This window comes from Bactrocera latifrons, unplaced genomic scaffold (assembly GCF_001853355.1).
Source record: "Bactrocera latifrons isolate USDA-ARS-PBARC rearing strain unplaced genomic scaffold, ASM185335v1 scaffold_66, whole genome shotgun sequence".
NCBI classification, from domain to species: domain Eukaryota; kingdom Metazoa; phylum Arthropoda; class Insecta; order Diptera; family Tephritidae; genus Bactrocera; species Bactrocera latifrons.
Genome location: NW_017537334.1, coordinates 487,845 through 508,783, shown reverse-complemented (window position 1 = coordinate 508,783; position 20,939 = coordinate 487,845). Strand labels below are relative to the sequence as shown.

The 20,939-nt window shown below is 36.7% G+C and overlaps 1 protein-coding gene across 7 annotated transcripts in view; it reads right to left on the bottom strand.

Moving 5' to 3' along the window:
* Positions 1–20,939, bottom strand: part of LOC108975538 — a 42,056-nt gene that overhangs the window by 2,814 nt on the left and 18,303 nt on the right. For 3 of the 7 annotated variants that reach the window (XM_018944088.1, XM_018944091.1, XM_018944090.1), the window contains exons 2-8: positions 17,623–17,905; positions 10,676–11,074; positions 10,352–10,541; positions 3,445–3,733; positions 1,835–2,015; positions 1,540–1,753; positions 1,188–1,394 (exon numbers count right to left, since the gene is read on the bottom strand). In XM_018944088.1, coding sequence (XP_018799633.1) covers positions 1,188–1,394; positions 1,540–1,753; positions 1,835–2,015; positions 3,445–3,733; positions 10,352–10,541; positions 10,676–11,074; positions 17,623–17,830 — 1,688 coding nt within the window. In that variant the 5' untranslated portion in view covers positions 17,831–17,905. Of the gene's footprint in view, positions 1–1,187; positions 1,395–1,539; positions 1,754–1,834; positions 2,016–3,444; positions 3,734–10,351; positions 10,542–10,675; positions 11,075–17,622; positions 18,322–20,939 lie in introns of all 7 variants that reach the window. The other 4 variants (XM_018944089.1, XM_018944087.1, XM_018944093.1 and 1 more) reach the window with 2 other exon arrangements.

The window sequence follows — 20,939 nt, the reverse complement described above, 5'->3', positions numbered from 1 at the left end:
ATACTGTAGCAGGTTAAAGCTCTACTTATCCTGAATCGACTAGTGCATACCAAGTGTATTTCCTGTGTGTAATAAGTCGCCGCATGACTCTAACCATCTCTTTGTATGTCCAGCGAACCCCATTAATCTAATATGATTCTCTCTATCGCCCGACTCCGTCGAAACACCATTCTGAGCTTACCGTTAGTTGATTTCGATGGCAACCAACTTGAACTTATCATCCCAGTGGAAAGCTAGGAATCGCTGCAACAACAAAAACTCTATATTTACATTTAACTTTTCTGAACTCTTTTTGTTGCTAAATCCCTCTCGAGACTTGTGAACGTCCTAGTAGTTAAGCCCCAAATGCATTAGAAGGTTCCCCATTCCACACCAATTCAGCCACTATCCAATATCCGGGAACCCAAATATAAGCGGTAAGTGTAAGATTATTTAGGCACTTGGCCTTGCAAATTTTGTAGACACATTTATTTCCTCCTCCCACTCTTCTGGACGGCGATTCCATTTGCACTTTCTTGTCAAAGTATGGGAGATCTGAAGGGTCTTTAATTCTATAGTTCTATAGTCCCAACTCTTTTTAACTACATTCTAGAAAAGGTGTTATTGGAGTCATGTCCGTTGAGCTTCGTCAGTCTACAAAGAAGCTGCTAAGCCTTATATAGTGAAAAAAGTCATCACAAAACCCATAAAATCTTCCCGAAATCTCAAAGTTAAATTCACCTCCGACTATATATAATGGGAGAGGAACTTGGTTCTGACTCCAGTTTCGAAGACACTGAAGTGTAGACACTATTAATTCTTCTTTATTCGCATAGGTACCGTTTAAGCGGTAAAAGCCGCATAGACAGTGCTTACTTTATCTCTTGTCTGAACTTGTTCAAGCTATCCCTCCAGGAAATAAGTTGGTTTGGCATAATCCATCGTCAGAAGGGATGCAAATTTTCCAATTCTCAGAGTTTGATTTGGTACCGTTTGCTGGTATCAGAGTTATAGGAAGAATTCTATGACAAAAGGGGTGGATATTCCGCATTGACGGCAGCTCACGAAGTAAAAAATGCAAGACTCCTTTCACACTACAAATGCACTAAGGCACTGTTAGAATTCTTCGCTTGTAATAAATATTTTGCCTAAGTGTATGCTTTCGAAAAACACAGAGCTAAGTTTCAATCTACCAAATTTCTACTTACTGTTGTGAAAACTCCAACGATGACTCCAATGCTATGGCATTCGGTACATCTTCGCCCTCAACCTCATCCTCATCATTGCCATCCGCATTAGTACCTTCTTGCCGCATCGTCGAATTGCTCATTATGCAACCGACTTTAATGAGACGGTCGCCTTGTGTCTGCACATTCGGATTATTTTGAATTACAACCAGAGCGGATATAAAGATTCTGCAATATACCGTAAGTAGTTAAGAGTAATTGTTAGTAATTGGTTATTTAGAAAGATACAATAACAGACGATGCGAAATATAACAAATTATTACTTTGCTTCGATGATTGCGAATGAAGCGAATATGGGTACACGCTTATTTACCTCTGATATGCTTTGGTGACTTCGTAGGCACGCAATATGCCGCAGCGATTCTCTTTGACCTCGGTACCGATCGGCAGGCGTAGCACGGTGCTTCTGGTGCCGTTGCCCTGTGCCATGCAGTGCTCCGAATGCATACTCACATACATTTTGCCATGAAACCAATCTTTCGGCGTGTACTTGATGGCCATTTCGTCTTGTGTGCATAGCACCTGTACTGTGTGGGGGAAGAAGGGAATCGGTATGGATTGATTAGTTATATATTTGTGTATTTTTGATTTATATTTGTACGAGTTACCATCCAAGCATTTGACACGACGCATATAGACAGACTTCTCACGCAACTTCAAACTGCGCGGTCCCATGGAGATTATGTCCTCGGAGTGCAGCAGACATTCCGAATTGGTTAGATCGTGTTCAAAGTAGAATGACACACCCTGGCAGTAGAATTTCGTCTCATGCGAACAGTATGCTTGGCACTTAAAAAAAGTTCGTATTTTTCAATTAGAAAAGTGATGAAGAAATAAGGAGAAGGCAAAAAAAGTTCGTATTTTTCAATTAGAAAAGTGATGAAGAAATAAGGAGAAGGCAGTAGTAAATATTAGACTCTGACTTGGGTTAAAGAAAATTAAGGAGCTTTAATATTTTTGACACGTTTACATATAACAGAGCTGGCAATATTATACATCTTTGAAAGCTCTTGACATAACCTACAAAGCGATGCTATGCATGATTAGTTTGGATATTGCGTTCAACATTTAAGTTCTGTAAAGAATGTGCTTCGAGCGCTTCCATCAACTTATGGTCAACATAATCGGCGTACTATTCGCAACACCATCACACATCTTGAGACCCAGCATTCATTGTTGGATGATATTCGACCAAATGGAACTTGTCAGCTTGCAGTGAAGAAAACATAGTAGACGTAGTTGAGAGTGTACACGAAGAAGTGAAGCTGCTCGACTTTCCCAAGCGACATCACCTCGCACTATGGGGAAATTTGGTTTCAAGACGGCGCCACTTTCCACACATCAATCAATGATAATTTCACATTTTGGGCCGGTCGATTGACCAACAAGATTGTGTGATATCACGCCGTTAGACTTTTTCCTGTGGGGATATGTAAAGTCTAAAGTCTATGCGGACAATCCCGCTTCGACTGGGGCCTTGCAGCGAAATATCACGCGTGTTATTCGCCCGTTTCTGGTCCAAATACTCGAACGAGTCATCGAAAATTGGACTCAACGTATGAGCCATCTGAGACGTAGCCGCGGAAAACATTTGCAAGAGATAATCTTCAAAAAATATGTGCCAAAGAATGTTCTTTTGAATGATAATGAACATTCTTCATTAAATTTGACGTTTCTGTGTTTTTTTTTCTTTATAAAGCTCGAAATGGATCACTCTTTTTAATTCGCTATCAATCTTTACTATTTGCGGTCTTCAGATTCTAGTACCGGAGATTTGAGTTAAAGAATGTATAGTACTCGTATATGATATATGTAAAATAAAGCCTGAAGCCGAGGCATTAACATTACTGTATTTATTGTTGTAAACCTTTTGGCATTCAAATTTATTATTATTATTTTTTTTTTTTTAGAAAGCATACCGATCCATATTAATTATCAAGTATGGATGAAATATATTTCAAGTATTTTATATCATTTTAGCGCATCTAAATAGAACATCATGTTATAACATAAAATATGTACATACATACCATATATGAATATATGTAAGCATATATCATAAATTAATTTACACTGACTTTCCAATCAATTTCAAATCGATTGCATCATACACGAATCACTGCACGAATTTCTCCACTTTTTACAACTAATTTCCAATGATTTTGTTTGATTTTTTGTTTCGAAATCAATTAATACCCCGTTTAACAAAATAACACACCTCTTTTTGGGTTAAACCCAAATACTTTGCTTCCGCATAGATGAAGCTACTGTTCGCATACAATTCGTATGAACAGCTATCGTTCTCGATCGGTCGTTCGTAACATTGATTTTCCATGTATTCTTCATCGTAGGGCGCAGCCCGGAAAGCGTCGGGTTGTATCATTTTATCTTTATCGCTCAGTATGCAACGGCCCAATGTATTTTGTTGCGTTTGTTGTTGGTGCTGCTGTTGCTGTAGTTGTTGATTATTACTCGCATGTTGCTCGGGTGGCACATGTTGGCTGAATCTGTTTAAATAAAAATAAAAAAATTAGAACATAAAAACAGCAATTGCGGTTAACATGAATTGTGGCATCTAAGTAATAAAAAACATAGAATGTATGTATGATTGTGGGCAACAGTGCTTGGATTATGTTGTTTAACAAATAGTTCTGTGTATTTTTTAATGCTCAGCCTTATTTATGTTTACATTTTTGGTGTGAGATGGATTGTGGGATATTAAAAAATAAGGTCTCTGAAATGCAGCGGAAATTGGTAAATACTGTCAACTTCCCAGTTTCGTTCCAATCCATTTGTGGGTAAATTCTATATCGCGAGCGGCAGGGGATCCATTAAACTACTCGCACCCAATAAAACGTATTTTGCCGCATGCGTAGGAGTCTGGATTGTTCACTGTCCAATACTCGTGCATGCGGTAAGATTGAAAAGTTGTATGGAAAAAGCTGAGTTGGAAATATCTAGAAACTTTCTCCTCGTGTCGAACTGAGCTTGACGCATCTCGGTAGTTTTATCTTCAGCGAACCTGGCGAAATGCTGGATTTGATATCAGCCACCTCAAAAAAATTTGTGGCAGGTCCAAAGTGCTTTGTTCATTGTTGTGGGTCTTTCGATCGAAACTTAAAAGTAGTAGTTAAAGATTTTTGAACAAAACTTTTAATCTAACTTAACCTACAGGGTGGCTGATGAATTTTGCTACATTAAGAAACTCAAATAATTTTTTTTTTTTTTTCAGTGTATGGAATTCATTTTTCTTTTATTCATGTTAAAGCTCATTCAATTTTATTAAATATAGCTTACTTAGTTTTAAAAATAATGGAATTTAAATGCCCCCCCTGCTTGGAGAGTTGAGACAGGAATATCCGCAATTGTTTCTCGAATGGATTGCCTCAGTTCATTCAAATTTGTTGGTTTTGCTTTGTAGACTTCCTGTTTGCAATAACCCCACAAGAAAAAGTCAGGTGCAGTAAGGTTAGGCGACCTGGGTGGCCAACGGAATATGGAGTTTCTGGATATCAGCTTATTGTGAAATTTTCGTCGCAATTCTGTCATAACAGGGTGGGCTATGTGAGGAGCTGCACCATCTTGCTGAAACCACACAGAGTTGAAAGAAATTCTCATTCGGCGYAATTCTGGATAGAAAAACTCTCTCAACATGCTCAAGTAACGGTCTCCAGTCACTGTAACGGTATAACCGTTTTCTTCGATGAAGTAGGGCCCGACAATGCAGCGTGATGAAACTGCACACCACACTGTGACACGAAGTGGATGCAATTTCGTCGCATGGAGTATCTGTGGGTTGGAGGCACTCCATATTCGAAAATTTTGCTTGTTTATGTTGCCGTTTAAATCGAAATGGGCCTCGTCAGACATGAAAAGACAGTTCAACATGTTTCCATCCTCTTYCACCATTTGAAGCATCTTCTGGCAAAATTCCAAGCGAATCGGCAATCTGCAGCGTTCAGTTTGTTGGGAATTTGAATTTATATGGGAATAAGTCCAAATCTTTGTGCATAATTGACTGTAATGACTGTCTGCTTACAMSCATTTGAGCAGATAAGCTTCTTGTCGAAACACGTGGATTGTTTTGWAYGGCAGCAGCTACAGCAGCGATTGTTTCCTCCATTCGAACTGAAGGGTTTCGATGGTAAGGTCTTCTGTTGACTGTCCCATGCTCGGTAAAATTGTTTACAAGTCTCATTATGGTCCATCTGCTCGGAGGATTGCCGCCGAAAGTGCGCCTATACTCTCTTTGAACCGAAACTACGGACTTAAGTGCGTGATAGCGGCGGACAATCCAAAATCGTGTTTCAGTGTCCCAGTTATCCATTTTTGTTAAATGTAAAAGTCAATCTGCAAAAAAAAAAAAAATTAACCAGATTCATTAAATGGAAAAAAAGTTATTTAATTTTTTTTGGTAGGGGCTTTCATGAGCCACCCTGTATATTGCCAGAACTCTATTAGAAATTAGGTTAGGTTACTGATCGAAGATCGCACGTGCACTACTATATGTAGTAGAAAAGAAGAACTCCTGTGTTCGGACTATAATTTAACAATACGCCAACTCACTGAGATGTTTGAAGGTATGCAGTCCCAAAGGCTCAAATCTTGACCTCCAAAACGCGGGGCAGTCAAAAAGGAAGTGTGGAGTTGTTTCCGGCTCATCTTCTTCCATATAGCCAGCATATGGGAAAGGCTAGCCTTACTGAGGGCAAAGAGATCTTGAGATCGATGTTGGGTCAAAAGGTTTTTGTAACTGCGCATGTACCGATGGTGGCCCAGCGCTTATCAAGCTTCCACGAAGCCCAGCTATTTAGTAATAGAACACAAGAGAATACGGGAGCACCGATCCGCTCCCACCTATCGGTACAGCGTTTCTAGGGTGCCTCTTCTTGCTAGTTCATCAGCTTTACAGTTCCCTACGATTTTGCTGTGGTCTGCCACCCATACTAGCCTTGTCACAAAGACTCTCGATGCTATTGCTAGCGAGGTTAGGCACTTTTTGACCAGCCACAATCGAGTGCTACCTTAATGACTGCAACCTCGGTCTGGAAGACACTGCAATAGTCAGGAAATCTAAAACTGGAGTTGATAGAGAGCTCCTGATAGTAGACCCCTTTACCAACCTTCCCCCTAAACTTTGGCCCATCCATGAAGACGTATTAGAAACTATAAAAACTATAAACATTCGTAAAAGATAACTCTGTCCAGGGATTGTCTTCTTACTAAATTTTAAAGTTGTCTTGTTTAAAACAAATAGTTAACTCAGTTTTTATGGTCTTGAGACTTAGCCTACGTGCTGCCACAATTAATTTATGGTGCGAATTTTCTGCTGACGGTAATCTTTTAAAAAACCGTCTATGATTTCAAAATTTTTTCGTTGTTATGCCATTCAGAACTCTTCAATTATTTGGGGCTTGTTTTCTGCTGCTAAAACAACAATATATTTGTTGTGTTAATTCATAGTTCTGAACATGTTGACTTTGGATAAGATAAACCACAACTGAATCTCTGTCTGAGTTTCAGAAAGAAAAGCTGCATCTATGCTCCTCACAGTAATACTAAGGCTTACGTCATTCGTTGCATGTGATCTACAGCAGGTTCAGTTTATAAACTTTTTTTAAGAGACTTTCCTGATTCATTGGAAGCCTCTGTTGACTAGCAATTTGCGCTGCTTTGAGCCTCACAATTCTAATCGACGGCGGAAGTATAATAGGCAACATAATAGACTATTAAGCTATAATTATCGCAGATTAGAGCCTACTCCTAACATGTTAAAACATAATAACAATTAATGAAGTTAAACAAATAATTAAGCGCTCCTTACAAATGTCGAATTTTAATGACGGCTTGTGTAATTATAGGCCTAAACTAATTTAGCGAAGTTGGCTTGCCTTAAACAAGTACCGTTAGAACCAATAGTTATATAGTATAGAATACAAACACCATACATTCTTTGCCACAGAGCTGAACATTATAGTGTAAACGAAAGTTATCACCATCTTAATAAAGAAATCGTGGACCAAAGCATGTACTAAAAAATTCACTTTCTTGAGTCACGTCCAAGAAGGCCATCAAAATCAACTGATGATCAACACGTTAATAAAATAAAGGAATGGTCCTAGAGAATCGACGTTCAATAGTCAGAGATCCTACTGGGATCGTTGGAATATCGGAAGGATCAGTGAAAATCATTTTGGATGATCCTTTGGGCCTAAGAAAAGGTGCACTCCAAATTCCTTCTGACCGGTTTAGCCGGTTTAGCAAGGAATACTCGTATTTGACTGTTATGAGTGCGAAGCTATTCGTAAAAACAGGCCAGAATTATGGACCGAATACTCATAAAGGTAATGATGTATGATCTGGTTCCCAATAAGATTTGAATTTTCAGCCCGATAATTGTCTGGCTCGAATTGTCACAAAAATTTTATGTGTCCGAACTTTTCACAAAGTCAGAAAAAATTATCCTTTAGCAACCCATTTTGCTGTACTCTGGCAGACTACGCCTTTCTTGTGTACAGGCTAAATGTTAATGTTGCGATTTGATATTCCGCTAGAACGTCAGCAGTGCTGTGAAGTAACTCACTAGATTCGTATCAATCGGCTTTACCATACTTTGATTGTTAATTCGCTGATTCCACTGCAAAGGGAATGAAGCTAGTACTAATACATTCCATAAAAATGACGTAGTGAAAACTTAAATATTTTATCGGCGAGCTATCAATTGACTGCTCACGTAAAAAGGTTTCCGTGAATTTGTGTGGGCGTTGGGAGGTGGTCGAACGAAAAAAAGTGGCCGTGGCAATTTGTAAAACGTGCGTTTTCGTCAAATTAGCATATGATAGCAAATATATAGCTACAAATTAATATATAGTGTATGCATTAGGGTGTGTCTAAAAAACTTTTTTTGGTTGTTACTCCGAAAATTAAGTTTATTTAAACAGGCAGGTCTTTCCTTACTTTTTTTTATTACTAGATAAAATAAATCATATCAAGCTTCCAACTATTTGAAAACATGTTCTACAAAATGGGCAAATTGTAAATTTTTCGATTAAGTATAACGTTAACATTAACAAAAAATAAAAAAATTTGCAATTTAATGTTTTTTTCTTAATTATTGGTTAAAAAATTTATAAAAAAAATATATTTGACTCCAAGGTAATCAAATTGCAACCTTTAATATCTCTAAAACTGGTTTCGTGAAAATGTCTTTGAACCGATTTCAGAGTATCAAGCGAAAATGAAATCATTGTTTTAACCCACCCTAATATATGTACATATCTGCCAAATACATAAATAGCCTCGACCTTGCCCATAATGAAATAATTTATCAACTTACAAACAGTAAAATGCAAATCACATTTGAATTGAAGATGAGCAAATATTCGCAAATAATTATTATTGAAATAAAATCAGTGAAGCCTAGCAAAACATATGCGAGTCAGCAAATAGCGGGCTTAAATGAGTTACTGCATCGAATTCACATCGCATATACAAATGCTTGCAGTATTAAATATCCGCTAAAAACAGCTAACTAATTGTGATTGCAATGAGCTCATACCTGACAAACAACAACAATGCGGCGCATCATTTTCCATTTTCAGCGTCGACAATATAGCCTATAAAGCCATAGAACTCCCATTTGGAATTTCTTTCCGTATTGTGTCGGTTTCGCTGGAATTTAACGCGCACCCAACCACTCTTGAATTTATATGCTTTGTAAAATTTAATAGATATAGAAACATATAAGGGCTGTGCGATAAATCAGAGAAATATTGAATAGCTTATGCTTGTTTTTCAGAGCATATAAATGTGATCTTGAGATCCAGCATTCATTATTGAATAATATTCGACCGAATAGATAATGCCCAGCACGTAGTGAAGAAAATATAGCAGCCGTGGCTGAGAGTATACACGAAGACATTCGGCGCCATTCGCAGCAACTTGGACTGACGAATGGAACGACTTGGCGCATTTTACCTCAAGCTCTTAAATTCAAAGCGTAGCAAATACAGCTTGTGCAAGGACTGAAGCCGCTTGAACTTGACAAGCGACATCTTTTCTATATGCTCTCGAAAAGTTCCAAGAATATCCGACGTTTCCGAGCCAAATTTTGTTCAACGATGAGGCACATTTCTGCCTCAATAGGTATGTAAACAAGCAAAACTGTCGCTTTTGGGACGAAGAGCAACCTGAAAAGCTTCAAGTGCTGCCATTTCATCTAGAAAAACCAACGGTTTGGTGTTGTTTGTGGGCCGGTCGAATCATGAATCAAAATGATGACGGTGAAAACGTAACCGTTTATCGCGCCATCACCGATGTCAGAAATTGAAGGCCGTGATCTCGGCGACATTTGGTTTCAACAAGATGGCGTCATGCAACACACATCGCATCAGTCAATGCATTTGTTGAGAGAACACTTTTGTGAGCAGATAATTTCATGTTTTGGGCCGGACGATTGGGCACCAAGATCGTATGATATCGCACCGTTAGACTTTTTTCAGTGGGGATATGTATGTGATGGCAATCCCGATTAGATTCAGGCCTTGGCGCACGCATGTCATTCGCCAGTTGCCAGTCGAAATGCTCGAATGAGCTGCAATGTAGCAACATTTGAAAGAAGTAATCTTCAAAACATAAATGCCAAAGTAGGTTCCTTCGAATGATAAAAAAAAAAATCACCATTAAATTCGATGTTTCTGTGTTTTGTTTTCAAGAAGGGATCACCCTTTAATAGCATAAAATACTCCTGAAAGTGCTTTAAGGGACTATGGTGAGGAGACAGTTCTTTGTTGTCCATATAACAGCTTTTTTTCGCAATTATTGTAGATCAGGTATTTAGTACGAATTTGGTTGTAGCTGTGGAAAGCTGAACAGAGCTAGGTTCTTACATCTTAGTTTGATATTCGGGGTCAGCTAGGTTGACGTATTCACGTTAATCTCCTTTGATTTCAAAAAAGATGCGACTTCTTAGATATAAAATTTCAATCAATAAAATAAAGTTGGGATTACATTTTTGAACATCCACTTCCACATCGAGCTACATGCTAAATATCCGATTTGTATATATAAATATAATCTTGTCTGAAGAAGTGGATGTTATTTGCATCACCCTCAAAATGACTCACCTCTCACGATTATTACGGTAGGATGGCGCAAATGATGCGGATAAACACTTGAATTCACTTTCAAAGAGGCATCTTTCGGCGCATTCACGGCGCGTGACCAGCGTTGCTATTGTCTTTTTTCCCTGAAACACCAGACTCGTACCGGGAATTTTTGTCAACGTCCATTTGCGTTGTTTGCACACCTCGGGCACTGCAAAATTCAAAGGAAGCGGCAAATAAGCAGAAACACAGACAAGCACATGCAAATGGCGGTTGAACCATTTCCAAGTTAATAAATGAAATTATCTTCAATTCGTCTTTTTTGTCCTGCCATTCGTCACTCACCCTTCAAACAGGTTTTCTCATAGAAAACCGCTTCAGCATCCGCCACCAACGGCAGTTCATTGGCAATCGCTTGGTAGCGTGGCTGTCGGTCAAAGTACGTATAGCCATAGCATTCATTCGTGTCCAGCAGATGGACATAGGCAATACAATCGCTGTCCTCATTACATAAACGCCAACAAATGGCGCTCGCGGTTTCGCAGGCTATCGCCAGTTCGTGACTTTGACCATCTGTCGCACCTACAACGCTGTAACCTTCGCGTCTATGGCGATTGCGATCCTTGAAATTATATGTCGGCGCGTAGATGAGGTTTTGTTCGGTTAGATATTCCAGTGGCGGCCGGAAGCCAACAATTTTCTGTAGGCGCATTTGGTAAAGTGGACACTTGAGTAGTAGGCCATCTGAAAGAAGACATGAGAAATTGTGAATTGTGAAAGCGAAGTTCGTTGTAACAATAACAGTTAATAAATGGTTATATAAAAATTTTAGTTAATTGCAGAAAAGTCGAAAAGAAGTTGACAAATTATATTATTAGAGTAGTCATTGGGGTGAGATTTTTAAGAATATGTATATCGCTACGAATCGACGCACGATAGAGGTTTTCACTATACTGATTCTGCTCTTTAATGGGCGAAAGATTTAGTAGTAAACACGTTGATAGTACGATCATTCACATGTATTGTAAAACCAACAACAAAGTTATGGGAGTTTAACTGATACAAGAGAGTATTACACCTCATAAGAGTCGTATAACCGCTATTCAAAATGTAACCGAGCTTTTTATACCCTGAACAGGGTATATTGAGTTTGTCACGAAGTTTGTAACACCCAGAAGGAAGTGTCGGATACTCTACAAAGTATATATAAATAATCAGTATGTTGAGCTGAGTCGATTTAGCAATGGCCATCTGTCTGTCTGTCCGTCTGTCTGTATATATACGAACTAGTCCCTCAGTTTTTAAGATTTCGTTTTGAAATTTTGCAAACGTCATTTTCTCCTCAAGAAGCTGCTCATTTGTCGGAACTGCCGACATCGGAGCTCTATAACATATAGCTGCCATACAAACTGAACGATCGGAATCAAGTTCTTGTATGGAAAACTTTAGCATTTGACTTGGTATCTTCACGAAATTTTGGTATAAATTATTTTCTAAGACAACAATGTAGTCTCCGAAGAAATTGGATTGGATTACTATAGCATATAGCTTCCATACAAACTGAACGATCGGAGTCAAATGCTTGCATTGGAGACTTTTTCGGAAAAGACTTTTTCAAAACATCTAAAAGATCAATTTTTTTATTAAATAACCTTAACGTTTCTGGCTAAAAAGATCTAGTAAATGTTTTCCTTTGGATGAAAACCACTGGCCATTTACGTTTTTCGATTTACTTAAACACATAGTTACTAAAAGAAATGCACCTGAGTAGGGTATATTAGCTTCGGTGCGGCTGAAGTTAACGTATTTTCTTGTTTGTTGTCCTATGATAAATTACTCTCAATACGGAAAATATCGATGATGTTGATATCATCGACCTCAACACCAGCGCCGTTAGTTGCGCTTTCTCCAGACTGGACAAAGAAGTTAAGCAAATGGGTCTGGCTGTGACGAAATATCTCCTGTCATCAAACAAACAGTCATCGCTCTAGCGGCTTGGCTCTTACGTAATTGTTGACAATCATAACTTTGAAGTCGTAGATAATTTCATCCATCTTGGAACCAGTGTAAACACCAACACCAACGTCAGCCTCGAAATCCAAAGCAAAATAACTCTTGCTACTTCGGACAGGAGTAGGCAATTGAGAAGCAAAGTGCTCTATGAACGAACAAAGACTAAACTTTAAAATTCAGTCAACATTCTTGATCAATCTGGATAGCATTTGGTAAGTCGGCGTTTAGGGTTTTCGAGAGCATGGTTCTGCGGATGATTTACGGTCCTTTGTCCGTTGGCAGCGGCGAATACCGGGGGAAGCAGAGAAAGGGGAAGACCTCCACTCCGTTGAAAAGATCAGGTGAAGAAGAACCTGGCTACACTTGGAATCTGCAATTCTCACCAAACAGCTGTTGCAAGCTCTGCTACAATCGCCTAAGCGTTGTATACGCCAATAAAGAAAGAGTGTTGTATAATTTCTGATCCTTAGCTTGATTTTTTTATTTATTCATTTTTTATATTTTTCCTGCATATATGTATTATCGGCATTGAGAACTTTGCTTAGCAAAATCGTGTAGTATGAGGAGTATTGGTATGAACTTTTGACACATTGGTCCGCATATGTTTGGGTTTTTGTTTAACTTTCCCAGCTAACTCAATTGAAGAAAGATTTCTGCATAATATTTCTTATTCATTTGTCAAAGGTGGAATAGCAAAGCGACTTATTTTCTTTTGACAGCTGTCAAATTGATAGCTTCATCTTCATAAAATTTGTAACTGATTTTTGTTCGATTCAGTTATTTTATTGCTTCGTATTTTCAGTTCAAGCAAACTACTATTGTTTGAAAAGTTTGGTTTGGCTTTTTTTGTTTATAAAATAAAAAAAAGGTAGTCTGTTTGAGTAATTTAAAAAAAATATATATTTGCTAATGTCAACAAAAGATTAAAAAAAATACGAAATTACAAATAAATTATTTAAATCAGTCCATCTTTCACTTTAGTATGATTTTTATTGAAAGCATTATGGAATCTATATTTTTGCCTATTGCTGGCTAAAGAAATTTTACTTCCTTGTCGTTTCTTTTTTTCTCTAAACATTTCAGAAAAAATTAAATTCAACTTTTCTCTTAATATTATATAAAGGCGGTGAATGAGTTCAGATCACTCATACGCACTGTCTTCCTCTTCTCAGCTTTATTAATTTCAATTAGTCAACTTTAAACTCTAAAAAAGCGGAACATTTTCTCTTTATAGCGTGCTATTAAATCTTGCATCATTTAGAGTACTGTTTCGAGTCACTTTTTAGCTCAAATCATTTTTTATTTGTCTGGCCTAGCATTGAAGTCGCAGCGTACGTATAAAATGTGCCGTGCTTACTCATGGAATATCATTTCAAAGTTTAAAACTTTTTATTGTTAAAATAAAGCAATTTTATTATGTGAAGTTTGCATGCAAATAAATTAGTTAGAGAGCATTAGAGAAGAGCAAGAGAATATCTAAATGAAGATATGTTTTGTGCGCTAACAAATTCTATTTGGAGCTCTCGGTTATCGGACTTATGTAGATGTGTATTGTAGATCTAACATCAAACTAAGCAGTTAAAAATACATTTCATTTTAATTAAGCAAGTGTAGTTTATATGTAGCTAGTTGCGTGTGCCCCCGAGTTCCATTTAAACTTTAGACGGAAAATAAAAAATTGATTGATGGCAAGTCTAGTGCCCTGAACTCTCATTGAATCATTTTATGAAGTAATAATGTTTTTCTATAAATTATGAGGAACGTTTCCACAAATATTACTATTACTGCAGGCATCTAAATGGAATAATTTATATTTTTTTTCTGAAAAATTTCTAGGGAGTTTTTAGGTAGAATGGAATATTAGCTACAAGGCGGCCATCCAATCTGGAAGTTGTAATAACATAAAACAAAAGAAAGCGTTAACCTCTGTTGCACCGAAGCTGTAATACTATACCCCTCACAAATAGAAAATAAACCTTACAAGACTGATCAGTTTCTTCGCCAGCGGTATGCTATAATGATTCGATCTGCTTGGGACAATAACCCACGCCAAAGTTCGTGAAGATATTTCGTCAATTGAAAATGTTCAAACTTACTTTTTATACCCTGAACAGGGCATATTAAGGTTTTCATGAATATTGTAACAACCAGAAGAAAGCGTTGGTGACTCTATAAAATATATGTATATACGTAAATTACGCAATTTACTATATTCGTTTGTCTATCTGTCGTCTGATAATCGTTAGATTTTACTATACTGCCTAAATAAGTTTTGCTTCCTTGTAAGCTCTGTTTTTCCTTACCGCATTTGAGTATAACTAAATTATAATCAAGTTGAAGAAACCAAGGTTGAAGCAGTAAGGTTGTAAATCATCTCATATTCATTTTACGAGATCCTCTTGAATAATAATTGTTATAATTATAATTTTAAAATGTTTCCAAAAAGTTGTGGAAAGATTGATTGATTTACAAACTTCTCATGCTAGGTAATTGTGAATTGAAATTGACATCCAAATCTGGCTTAAAAAGCAAGTAGGAAGATACCGCAATGAAATTTGCATTTATAAGTTTATTTTGTTGAAAGTGTCACTATAGATTTGTTAGGGCAGAGTTGTATAGTGATGAATCGAAACAGATACCAGAAATAGTACCTTACCCGTTGAATCCATTGTCGAACATGAAGATTGAAGTGTGTTTTAAAATATAACGTGGTAGTTACAAATAGTAGTTAGTGAGTAAGAAAGTAAAAAGTGTTTAGTACTCAATATCTTCTAGCATCAGAAGTTGTTGCGTTCTACATGTTCTGTAATGGTATTGTTCTAAACTTTTATATATCCCATAACTTTTTTAAAAACCTTAATAAACGCTTATATAAAGAAATTATATTACTATTAGACTCGTGAACAATACGAAAATTGCGCTATGGACGTGTCAATGGCCATAAAAAGATGAAATTTCATATCGCACAAACTCCCGATTTGAATAAAAAAATTGCGCATTACAATCATTTGGCAATTACCTAATCCATCCGAACACAATTTTGAAACTTTATTAATTTTTTGACTTTACAATAAATTAATGAACACAACGAACAAGAAAAGTTGGCTGAAATAATGCTTCTGATGTTTAACAACTCTTGGCTAAAAATGGTCGAATCCGTCCACATCTATTCTTAAGCCTCCATGTACTGTATATAGTCTCCGTTGGACCTTATACCATGCCCTTAATATTGGAGATTTTACTACTATGAGCAAAAAATAGTAAGAATTCGTTCATAATTTTAAATTTCTTTATATATTTTTCAAAATCTATGTCGTCCCCATCTAGGGGATTGGCCCTAATACAATTGTGCCAACGTTTTCCAATCCTCGAAACAGTTGTTAAAGTCAATTTCCAGAAAAAGCCTTTAACGCGTGTAGTAATTTAAATTAACTCAAATCGGTTTCCCCGGAGCAGTTTTTTACTGAATATTCAAAAGTTACACAGAGCTAAACGGCACCATATTGGTTGAAAATTTGGCGAAAAATACACGAAGAATCAGTGAAGTATACGACGGTACATTACGTGATGCAAAAACCTAGAGTTGTCGGTCAATAATTCCGACCTCTGTTTACGCATAGCTTCGCTCAAACTGTGTATAATACTCGAATGGTATTCCTTGTTGATAAATTGGCCAGTCGGAAGAAATTCGGTGTGTGGTGCTCGGTAATGGAAGAAAACTGTCAACATACCCTTAATTTTTGGCCTGCTTTGACGTGTTTTTTTTTTCCTTTGGGTTCGTCTCCCCTTTGATATGATATATGATATATGATTTGATCGTCTGTTTCTAGTTTATAAGCAGCGATTCAAGACTTATCGCCAGTAATAATATGTTGCATGATATTCTGTTAGTCAGAAAGCATTGTTTCACAAACGTTAACGCGACGCTGTTTTTCGAAAAAAAAAAACGATTGTTAATCGCCGATTTTCAAACACCAAAACCTTTATTTTATCGACGTGACGTGTTGATAATCAATTCCTTTCCATGTTGAAAATTTTTATTCATCGAATAAATCGCCGAATTCCCTTTATGTACTTCAGAAGGACGAGCGTAAACTAAACACGAATGATTATTTTGATGTGGCATTTGGCTCAGATTTCACTGACAGTCATACCAACCTAGAAAAAAAACAAAAATTTCGACGAATGGGTTTTGCGCAAAATTTAAGTTAAAAAGTTTTAATATTTTTTGCCCGCAGTGTACATCACAATAAAAATGTAGTGAGAAAATTTTACAAATAGGCTCCGTTAGATTATCTGACAGTTTCGATGTAATGTAATGAATTATGTGATAAATACTAAAGAATACTCAATTACATTGTGAAGCATTTCTTTTGCGGGCTTTCTTCGATGGATAGTTCTTTTAGTATGAATCTAGCATTGACACGCTTCATAGCCAAAGCATTAAGTAGATATTGAGTTTCTCAGCAAGCTCTTGGAAACCAACACGAAAATTGTGAAGCACTGTTTCTATAATTTTTTCGACGTTATCGTCTTGAACAGAGGTTAATGGCTGACTCGCATGGGGCAAGTTTTCGATGATCTCACGATCTTCATTGCATGATTTCTGCCACTCAGAGAACTTGTGTTTGTGATATAAGATATTTCCGAAAATGCCACATTTCATTCAACGATTCTGTAGCCGTCATTAAAATGAAAAAAACAGAGTTTCTAGCAAATTCGTTGCTAATCTTTTTTCCTGGTAAAAATCGCCAGAAAAACTTTTCAGGTTGTAAACAAGCAGTCGTACTAATGGACATATGGACAACAAACTTCACATGAATTTAAAAATAGGAAATATAGAAATTTGTCGTTGTCGATTCAATTAGCACGCGCAGTTTTATTGAATACCGAGCCCAATTTGATCAGATGGAATATTTTAACTTCCGTGAAACCTGTTGATGTTAAATTGGATACCTTCTATAATAAATATTAAGTTTTAAGCATATTATAAGCTGTTGTCAAAAGTAGTATTGTCCGTCAAAAATACGTCTAATAACGATCACTGAACCCCGATGAAAACTTTTAACAACAAAGTAAGTGAATTTTTGCTTCTCTCGAATACAACGTATATATGTAGTAATGCCATTAGTAAGTTTGGTTGTCATTTTATTGTTTATAATTTTGTGCTCGATTGCAAATTCCAATCTGTATTTGACTGATAACATGACATTATTAAATAAATGGTCAACCAAAAGCATAATTACCGAAAATTTCGTCTAAAATCAAATAAAACTTACGGCAATTGATGTGCAACAATTGCAGGCAGCAAAGCAGCAACACTGTGGCGAGTAGGCGTTTGAAAGACTGTCGCTGTGAGAATGTGGACAGACGCAGCTGAGCTGCTGGTGGCGGCGTTGACTTTGGCATTTCGGTGCTTACGGCCGTTTGAGCAACACAAATGCCATGTTGCACTGTGGCTTTGTATGTATGTGTATGCGCGTGCATGAATTTTTGCTTGCAATTTGAACACTGAACACTTATTGATTAACTGTTGCACTGATGTGTAGGCGGCATTCAAAACTAAACGATGATACCAATAATGATTTGCAAACACCGAGCACAATGCAAGCTAACACACACACAAATATATATGAGTGTGTGAAAACTCACAATTTAGCAAAATTTACGCACACACGCACATTTAGAATAACAATAAAATTTATGGTAACAATTGTATTTGCAAAATGGCTCACAATCAACATTTAGTGCGTTAAATGCTTATATTCATATGTTGCCATGTAAATATATATGCAGATTTGTATTTGCAGATTCCACACAATTAGCACTTTTGACTCGTAATATTATATTATTTGTATGTTTGTTTACATATCTTGTCGATGTTGCACGCATTCGATTTGTGTTGGCATATATAGTAATTTTTTGTTATTGCTGTTGTTTTCATATGCACTACTAGTAATCTCTTTGCAACAATACATCTATATATATATACCAACATATATATTATATAAAGACAATTTATATATAGCTATGTATAACTAAATGTTTGCACTTCTATGTGCCTCATAATATTTTGTAGGTGTTTGTGGCGATTCGAATTTACCGTGATTTCACAAGCACTTTAAATAAATTCCACAAGCAATTAGCTTTTAGCTAAAATCCCATGATTATATACCCTTGTGAATTGAATAAATATGCTGTTATGCAATTATGTATGCATTTATATTGTAATCGAGATTATACTGTTATTTTAACTGATATTTACAAGTTTTGATTGATTTATGGAGATAAAAAAATATTAGATTGGAAAAATTATGTAAATTCATATTTTGCACAAATTTATTTTAATTTAATTTTAAATCTTATTATTTTATGTAGTTTATTATTAATTTACTAAATTACATTTTTATTATTTATTATCATGAGTCAAACAAATAAAAGTTTATTATAAATTTTTAAAAGTAACCCAAGAATAGTGAAAGGCCTGCTGCGACTACGTCGTTGTTCCTGGGTATGCCTGAAAGCAAGCACTTGCAAAATAAAGGACGTCGTGCGTATATATTTCATAATAATTTCGAAAATCCGAATTAACTTTGTAAGCAGCGATCTCGAAAAAACCTTGATAAATTTTTAATCTTTGGTTCCACCATTTTGAATTTTCAAAATCAGATTCGTAATCAATGTCGTCTAAAGCTCCGAGTAACAAGTTCCAAATAAATTCATCAATATTTAAAAGTTGTGTTTGCCACACAAAATACACCATACTTTTTGAGGTTATAAAAAATTATGACGTGATTGAGTAAAACGGACCTTGGGTTCGTGTTTAGCAACCACAAAAACAAATGATATACCAAGTGTTGTGAAAGGAACCCCTAAACAACTTTTTTCGTGGACCTTTGTAACGATATTGTCTCGTTAAAACTGTGGATCTGAGTGGGAACCCAATAGACATGAATATTATCAAAGACAATAAAGTAAATAAGGACTAGGGAGAAAGAAGATCGGAACCGATCTCGACTAAATTGGACGGTCTCACGGGAGAGACACCATCACCTATGGAGACCAAATCTACTAACAAAAACCAAAGCTTGAGCGGACGTACTATACATGGCGGAATCGCCAGCACTAGTAGAGGAAGCTCAGCTAGGAAACTCTTCGTCAATCTTAGCTTTAGACTACCGGATCACTGTAGTGCTTTCCATCAGAAGTGACTGCTATCAAGGTGGCGGTAGACGTATTGCTACGAAGTGCCGCCTCTTTCAAGGACATTAGAATTCACTCCGACAGCAGAGCGGCAAAATTAGTCAAGGAATGTCTGTCCTCATTAGATATATTATCAAGCTACTTAATCATCAGAGTCGTTTGGTTGCCTGGTTACAATGGAATCGCTGGCAACTGCAAACGCAAAGACCTATCTAGAGGGGACACCCTTACCCTATTGCGTTCTAACACTGGATCGATGGATCTCACCTGCATTCGGAAGGACCGAATGGTACCTAGAGTAGAATGCAAGAGAGCTACTGAACCACTTGTCTTGACCAAAGTTCATTTTGAGGCAGTTGTAGGAGTTCTTGCTGCAGACTGTTCAATAGACATTCATGCCACAAGCCTTAAAATATTGTCGGTTGTCAAAGTTATATGGTGGAGTCTGTATATATATATATATCTATATGCATAACTTAATACGTCAAAAACGTAAAATTTCACCCTATGGTATGAAAGAATTTTAAAGGAGCCGGAGTCAAAATGACCGATGGGTGTGGCGCCGCCCACGTTTAGTAGAAATCACATATCTCGAGACCCGTCCCGATTAATTTAAATTTGGTATGTGACGTTACTCTTACATTTAAAATTTCAAGTTGACCCGAGTAATACCTTCAGAGATACTGCTTTTAGAACTTACGCGCTCGAGGCTAGCCAGGCTAAGTGCGCCGTCCTTAAACGCGTTTTTCTCGAAACTGTGGTTTTGAAGTCGGTTAGCAAGATTTCTCGATAACTACTTAACCGATCTTCATGAAATTTTACAAATGTAGGTCTTCCATACAATTTTTAAAGACTTGGATGAATGATTTTTATTTTCGATTACAACTATTTGATAAAAAATGTCGCGAATTTCTCACTGATATTTTCAGTTTTTGTAGAAATGTCCGCCAAAAAGCTAATTTTCAGTTTTTTCCTTCGTCCATGTTCTAAGTTGAGGTTTTAACTAAAACAAATGCTTTTTTCACTTTAGATGATCCTGTAAGGAGTTATCCTGCCAACGCGGACGCATCTTTTTTTCGAGGGGTCACCGGAAATGGCCTAGTTTAGAATATGTTTTCCAAACATATCTGGATATCTTTGTTAATAGTGTATGTTTGTAACAATAAAAATATTTAATTTTTTATATGAAAAAAAATTCTTGAAAAAATGCTGTTTTTTACCCGAGGATGCTTAAGTAGCTCTCTAATAAAATTAAGAGAGCGTGTTTTTCTTATAAGGGTGGATAAAACGGGGTGCAAACTCGCCCTAGACCCCATATAACTAACGAGTCTTATGTACCTAAATGTTAGCTTAGCACTTTTTTACTTGTTTTATATATATATTTGTATTATAT